The 7571-nt window shown below is 54.7% G+C and overlaps 1 protein-coding gene across 1 annotated transcript; it reads right to left on the minus strand.

Moving 5' to 3' along the window:
- Positions 1-2103: 2103 nt before the first annotated feature.
- Positions 2104-7405, minus strand: LOC128980554 (PHD finger protein 3-like; the record flags this gene model as incomplete). Its single annotated transcript, XM_054399018.1, has 4 exons — positions 2104-4603; positions 5316-5511; positions 6721-6810; positions 7258-7405. Coding segments are annotated over 4 exons (2560 nt in total), but the record flags the coding sequence as incomplete, so codon positions are not given.
- Positions 7406-7571: the final 166 nt, after the last annotated feature.

Genomic DNA, 7571 nt, shown 5'->3' on the forward strand with positions numbered 1-7571 from the left:
CAGTGGTGCCCAGGGACAGGACAGGGGGCAAGGAGTACAGAATGGAATATCAGAAGTTCATCTGAACATGAGGAGGAACTTGTGTACTTAAAGGTGCCAATTGTCCATCTCATTTGGTTTGCCTCCACCTAATCCCCTCCAACCCAGCCAGAATTAGACTGCTGAAGGACTCAGAAGTATTCTTAGTAGGCAGCAGATGTAAAGGAGCTTTCTGCTGGGGATTAGTGCAGAAGGCCTTTTCCTTCCCCCAGCTATGCAAGAGTTAATGAAGTGATGGCCAAGATCAGAATATTTTGGTGCTTTCCCTACACTTCTTCTTTGTAGCATCCAATCAGAATGGGGATTTTTGTTCCCCAAGCAATGTTTTTCCTGTTAAAAGAAACACGCTTGGACTGTGCAGCTTGCAGAACAGTCACGGGCGGGCAGCACCTGCCAGCAGCATGGCCTCTGCACACGCGGCAAGTGCGGGTCACGGGCCCTCTACCTTCCTTGGCCTGCCTCCGCTCCCTGGGCTGGGCAGGGAGGTTCTGCGCAGAAGAGTCTCCTTCTTCATCGCAGTTTGTCGGCAGCTCCTACATCAAGTACAGAGACCCTCTCTACCCCCGCAGGGACCTGCAGCAGAGCCACATCTCCCTCAACGTCAGCACCAGCCACGCTGAGGGTCTGCTGGCCTGGATGGGGGAAGGGCAGGATGAGGACGATGACTTCCTGGCCGTCGGCCTGGCCAAGGGAAGGCTGAAAGTGGTGGTGAACCTTGGGGAGAGGATCTCTGTCCCTCTCGCCGACAGGCAGCAGCCCATCTGCACTTGGTCACCATCCTGCAAAACCAAACCTGCATCAAGGTGTACCTGGACGAGGAGCTGGTGGTCTTTGAAGACATCAACCCCCACAGGACGTACACTGTGCTCAACTACAGCGGCATCTGCTACCTGGGGGACTTCGAGCTGAGCAGGAAGGTCAGCGAGGTCACCAGAGGGCTCTTCCAGAAGGGCTTCGTTGGCAAGGTCAAGGACGTGGTGCTCTTCCAGGACTCCAGGAAGATCCAGCTGATGAGAGCAGAAGTGTTCGATGTTCACAGTGGGAACCAGAGAAATTAATGGGGAAGTGGTGAAGAGCCTTTACAAGAGGTCAAGTTCATAGGTCCATAAATCCATTCAGCCCCCAAATGGGGAAGAGCCAAGCCATGGAGTATGCAACAGATGTGGCACTCTGGAGCCAACCTACTGCCCTTCTCCCAGCCCAAACCCAGAAGGCCCCGGGCAGGAGGTGCAGCCCCAGGTTTTCCCTTGTGGTGTGGCAGGCAGGAAAGCAGAGCACAGGCAGTATGTGAGAAAGTTTTATCGGTTCAGAATCAAAATATCCCTTAAAATATTTACATTGTACAGTAAAAAGGGTAGCAAAACACAAAGGCCACGTATATGCTCCGGGGAGCACCACTCACAGGCAGGGCAGGAACGTGGCAGGGAGAGAAGGAAAAGGGGTGGGAGAGAAGAAAAATAGGTGAAGAAATGAAAGAATGGGATGGAAGGAAAGGGTAAGAGAAATTAATTCACTGCTAGAAATCTGGTTCTTTTTTCTTTTTAGCTTAAAAATGTTGTTTTCTGTCAGTAAAACAAGTCCAGCTTAAAGCAATCAAAAAAATTCCAGCAGCTCAGCCTCCCAATCTCTGCTCCCAAACCCGTTCAGATGACGAGAAAAGGGACTGAAAGAAAACCGAATTGATTTTAGTAGCTGATTGAGAGAGTTCAACAGAAAACTACTTCTGTGTAGCACTGAGTGGGGGTCAGGTGGTGGGAGGAGGTGTGGAGACTTTGGAAATGAAAGATGGGTTTTGATGGCTGGAGAATTGGAGTTATTAGACAAAAAAAATGGATTTTGACAGGTGGGAACTCTGAGTATTAAAAAACCCCAATGGATTTTGACAGGTGGGAATTGTGAGTACTAAAAACACAAATGGATTTTGATGGGTGGGAATTGTATTAAAAAAAAACCCCAAAGGATTCTGATGGGTGGGAATTGTGAAGCATTACAATCAGTGCAGAACAAACAAAAAGGAATTTTAGAGCCTGAAATCCACTGTTAAAATGACTTTAAACTAGAAGAGAGCACAAAAGGCAGCAACTAAAATTTCCAGGATTCGAGGAAAGCCTCAGCTAGGACCAAAGAAACAACCCCAAATCTCCCAAGCTTCAGAAGCAGTGAAAATTTGGAACCGTAGAGCAACGGAGAAGTCGTTAAAAGCGTTCCAGTCCCTACTTGTAGTCGGTCTTGTGAGCAAAGGACCTGAGGCTTTGCACCTTGGGTGGTACCGAGGCCGCAGACCGAGGTCTGCAGAACGCCCAGAATGGATTAAAAAAATGGCACGATCCTAGCAGGCTTTTGGGGGTTGTGTTCTTCTTTTCTCCTCTCTTTTAGACAAAGATTGAGGCCCTACCTGGGAAAGGTTCTCGACATGGGATTTGTCTGACTGCAGCCTTTCACCTCTTGCTTTTGCTTCGGTCGCTGTGGTCCCTGTGTCTGTCTCTGCTCTTCTCACTCTCCCTCTCCCTATGCTTCTCTTTGCTCTTCTCCTTCTCTTTGTCCTCCTCGGGTTTGGGCTTCTCCCCCTTTTTTTCAGGGTTCTTAGTCTCTCTGGGGCTCTTCCCTTCGGCAGTGTGCGGGGACCGCACTCGCTCCTTGTCTCGCTGCCCTTCCTCTCTGCCCTTCCTCTCCCTCTCCTGGGTCCTGTCCCTGCGCCTGTTCCTCTCAGCCTCCTGCTCCCAGCTCCACTCCTTCTCATGCCTCTCCTTCTTCTGCTGAGACTCACTGTAGAACCTCTGCCTGTGCTGCTCACTCTTGCCCCTGCTGAAGGCCCTCTCCAGGTGCTGGGGCTGCTCCTGCCTGCCCCACGGGTCGCTGTGCCGCCTCTCCGGCCTCCTACCCTCTTTGCTGCCAAAGAAACTCTCCGGGCCTGGGAACCTGGCCTGCTTGTGAGCAGAGCTCCCGGGTGGGAGCCCTGGGGCCATAGGGCCTGTGAAGGGTGGGGGCTGCCCTGCCAGATGAGCTACCGGCGGCCAGGGCAGCATGGGGCTCTGAGGAAAGCCAAAGGCAGGAGGAGGAAGCGGCAGCGGTGGCAGGTGAGGGGGGAAGGTAAACATGGGGCTGCTCTGCGGGGGGAAGCTGGGGGGGGCAGGGGCCTGGAACTGAAACCCAGCTGGGGTGGGCTTGGCGTGTTGGAAGCTCTGATGGGTGGCTCTGGCAGGTGGGAAGCTGCTGCCTGGGACAGGGCTGGGGCCCTGGGGGAGGAATTCCAAGCGAGGAGGATTCTCCACTTCCGAGCAAGCTACAGCTGCTGCTGGGCCTCTCCTGAAGGCAGCCACTGCCTCCATGCTCTGCAGCAGGGCATCCTCCTGGGGCTGCTTGGCATCTGCAGCTGCAGCCTCTGCCTGGGCTGCAGCAGGGCCCTGCTGCGCCTCGCCGCCCTGAGCGTCTCCCTGGCAGGGCTTCAGGGCCACTTCTGCAGCAGGCTGCTTGCAGTCTGCCTCTGCCTGCTCAGCCCCCCGCGGCCCCTGGCGCTCCTCTCCCCTGCTGGCCTCCCCTTCCTTGCTCTCTGTGGCCAGCTGGCTGCGGCCGGCTGCCTGCCGTGGGTCCCTCTTAAGGTTAATGAAGGGAGAGGCTTTAGAGGTGGTGGCAATGGCACCTTCGGTGCAGCCTGCTGCAAGGGGGTTCTCATTGGGTTTTTTCCCTGTGTTGGAGGAGGAGAAGAAGCTGGAATTTGTGGTCCTTCTGACTTCCTGGGCAGCAGTGTCCTTGTCAGGCAGCTGCCTCTTTGGGTCATTTTCTTTACCCTCTTCAGTGTCTTTGTTCTCAGCAGACAGATGAGCTAAAAATGCATCCGTGGAGACATCTGGAGGCTTCCCCTTAAGACTCAACCCCAGCAAGGGTCCTGCGCTCCTCAAAGCACTTGAGGTCCCTCCAGCTGCTGCATCCACAGCTGCAGTAGCATTGCTGGGTTCTGGGGGGTCATCCAAAGCATCCTTTGCCTCACTGCCCTCAGGAGTTGCCTCAGCAATGTCCACGTCCTCCTCTTTGGAGGCTGCCTGCTCGTTCAGCAGGGGAATGTTTTCACTGGAGCTTGCTTCTGCCTTGCTGGGCTCCAAAGCCTGCCCCATGGTGCCCAAGAGGCTTTGAAGAATGTCATCCACTGGCAGGGGTTTATTTGCCAGCTCCAGAGCCGAAGGTTGATTTTCCCACCCAACCAGGACCCCAGGCAGAAATCTGAGAGGCTTTGGTGGTTCGTGCTTGGTACTTTCCACCAGGGGCTCAGTCACTGCTGCAGCATCCTCGGTGCTGGCCTGCTGAGGTTTGTTCCTCTGCTTGTGCAGCACTGTTGTGAAGGAGTTAAAGAAATCGTTTTCCTCCTCTTCCTCCAGGCCCAGCTCATGATGAGAGACTTCAGGTTTGCTTGGCTTGCTTTTCTTCTCTGGTGGCAGGGAGTTCAAGGTGCTCTCAGCAGGTTCATCCACAAAGCCAGCAGCAGCAGTGGCCACAGCAGGGATCTGCCTCTTCATCTTCTGGCGGATGATCAACCCCAGCAACAAGTTGGGTCGGTGGACTTCAATCCCTGCACAGAAAGCAGAAGCAGCTGAGTCTCTGCTTAGGGCCTGCCTACAGCAGGGGCACCCAGGGCAGGGCACACAGGAACACATCCAGGTGAGTTTGGAAAGGTTCCAGAGAAGGAGACTCCACAACCTCCCTGGGCAGCCTGCTTCAGGGCTCAGCATCCTCACAGGGAAAACGTTTTCCCTTCGGTTCCCCTGGCACCTCTTCTGCTCCAGCTTGCAGCCCTTGCCCCTTGGCCTGTCCTTGGCCATCCCTGAGCAGAGCCTGGCTCCAGCCCTGCACATCTTTATCCCCAGCAATGAGGGTAGCCCTCAGGCTCCTCTGCTCGCAGCTCCATGCCCCAGCTCCCTCAGCCTGGCCTCACAGGGAGATGTACCACTGCCTGCAGCAGCTCTGTAGCTGTGTGCTGGACTCTCTTCAGCAGTTCCCTGGGGTCCTTCCTGAGCTGAGGGGCCCAGAACTGGACACAATATTCCAGATGTGCCCTCAGCAGGGCAGAGCAGAGGAGCAGGAGAGCTTCTCTGGACATGCTCACCACCCCGCTTCTAATCCATCCCAGGCTGCCCCTGGCCTTCTTGGCCACCAGGGCACACTGCTGGCTCAGGGGCATCCTGCTGGCCACCAGGACCCCAGGTCCCTCTCGCTCCTCTGTGCTGCTCTCCAGCAGCTCAGAGTTGTGACAGTAAAGCTCCAACCCCCAAGCCTGTACTTACCAGGCCCATCAAAAGGCACCAGGTGATGTGGGACTTTGTCAGAGGAGCCCAGGGGGATGAGGTACAAATCTTTCACCTGCTTCATGTTGTTGGCAGCCACGCCGTAGCGCTTCCTGCTGCTGAAGTAGGCGAAGAGCAAGGCGTAGGAGATCTGATCCTCCTCGGTCACAGGGGTGAAGCGAACCACACAGATCTCCTGGGGCAGGAACAGGGACAAGGGACAGTGCTGACTGCAGGCATTCACCCATTCAGAGACTGGGGTGGAAGGGACGTTCAAGATCACCCGGTCCCAACCCCCGACCATGGGCAGGGACACCTCCCACCAGCCCAGGTTGCTCAAGGTCTCAACCAGCGTGGCCTGGAATACCTCCAGGGAGAGGGCAAAGCTTCTGCGTCCAAGAGAGCCACTGGAAGTGGGAGAAGAGCAGCATGCAGCCCCAGAATTATGACCAGAGCCTGGGGCTGATGCTCTTTAAAGGCTTCCTGAGTAAATTGGAGATGAGACAGGAGGTGCCATGAGGTGGCACATAACCAAGGGCTGATAGAAGGTTGGCTGTCACCGAGAGGGACCTCAGCTGAGCTTTGGGAAGGGCAGCAAAGGCAAATGCAAAACAACACACCTTGAGATGGAATCACAAAACCCCAGCATGGTAGGGGTTGGAAAGGACCTCTGGAGATCATCCAGTCCCACCCCTGGCTGGGTTCAGTGCTGGGGTCAGTTTTGGGGCCTTCCTCCAGGGAAGACACTGAGGGCTGGTACAGGTCCAGAGAAGGGCAAAAGAGCTGGGGAAGGGTCTGGAGAACAGGGTTGAGGAGGAGCAGCTGAGGGAGCTGGGGGTGTTCAGTGTGGAGAAGAGGAGGCTGAGGGGAGACCTCATTGCTCTCTGCAGCTCCCTGAGAGGAGGCTGCAGTGAGCTGGGGGTCGGGCTCTGCTCCCTAGGCTCAGGTGACAGAAGGAGAGGAACTGGCCTGGAATTGTGCCAGGAATGGGTTAGGTTGGAGAGGAGGAAAAACTTCTTTGCTGTAAGAGTGGTGAGGGACTGGCAGAGGCTGCCCAGGGAGGTGGTGGAGTCCCCATCCCTGCAGTTGTTCCAGAAAGGTGTGGCCATGGCACTTGGGGCCATGGTGGGGTTGGGTTTCTGGCTGGCCAGATGATCTCGGAGAGCTTTTCCTACCCAAACCATTCCATGAATCCAAGTGTTCCTTAGCAGCAAATGGCAGGCTAAGGTTAGGTGATAAGAACATCAAGCCCAGGAGCTGCCACCTATCTCACTCCAAACACACACACCAGTCACCCACAACTGTCAGGTGTGTCTCAGATACCCCAGGGCAAAGAAGGCAATGAAGATTTTAGGGTGAACAGGGCTCATGGCAAGAGCAGCTCTCCACCAAGCAAGCATCTTACCTTGGTCCCTGAAGCTTTGATCTTCTCTACATACTCCCAGACAGTGTGAGGAGAGATCCTGCCACCTACTTGGATACTGTCAGGTAAATCCTAGGAGCAAGGACAAGAGAACTCTGAACACAGCATACGAACTGCTGTAAGCCCTTTGCACAGGACCTGTTTCAGGCATTCAAAACATGCTTCATTTTCTTGGCTCTTCGGAGACCTAAGGGTGCTGGGTGCTGAGTTGCTCCCCAGGAGCCAGCAGCGCCCTCAGGCAGCCTTCCCGTGTGTCCCCTGCAGATACTGAAATACAGCCTTAAGGTCTCCCTGGAGCCTTCTCCTCTCCAGGCTGAACAGCCCCAACTCTCTCAGCCTGTCCCCACAGCAGAGGTTCTCCAGCCCTCTGATCATCTTTGTGGCCTCCTCTGGACCCTCTCCAACAGGTCCATGTCCTTCATCGCCTTTCATCACTGAATTATTAGCAGCCCACAAGTGGAACAAGTCCCCACAGTTAATGAATGAATGGTTAATTTCCTCTGCAGTCAATAGAAATACCTCTGTCAAATAGTCAAAGGAGCCAGACACCGGGTAAGCCTTGATGACAAACTTGGCCACTGAAGGCATATTGATGAAGCCCTTCCAGATGAAGTTCAGGCGTGCTAGGAACAGACTTTCACATTCCACAGTTCCAGGGGTTTCTGACCTAAAACCAAAACCCAATACAAAACCCCACTTCTAGAACATGACAGACCTCAAAAGCCCCCAAGGTCGTGATTCTAACTCAGTATGAGGGTGGGGAGACACTGGAACAGGCTGTCCAGGGTAGCTGTGGATGTCCCCTCCCTGAAGGTGTCCAAGGCCAGGATGGA

The sequence above is a fragment of the Indicator indicator genome, unplaced genomic scaffold (assembly GCF_027791375.1).
Source record: "Indicator indicator isolate 239-I01 unplaced genomic scaffold, UM_Iind_1.1 iindUn_scaffold_272, whole genome shotgun sequence".
Classification (NCBI taxonomy): domain Eukaryota; kingdom Metazoa; phylum Chordata; class Aves; order Piciformes; family Indicatoridae; genus Indicator; species Indicator indicator.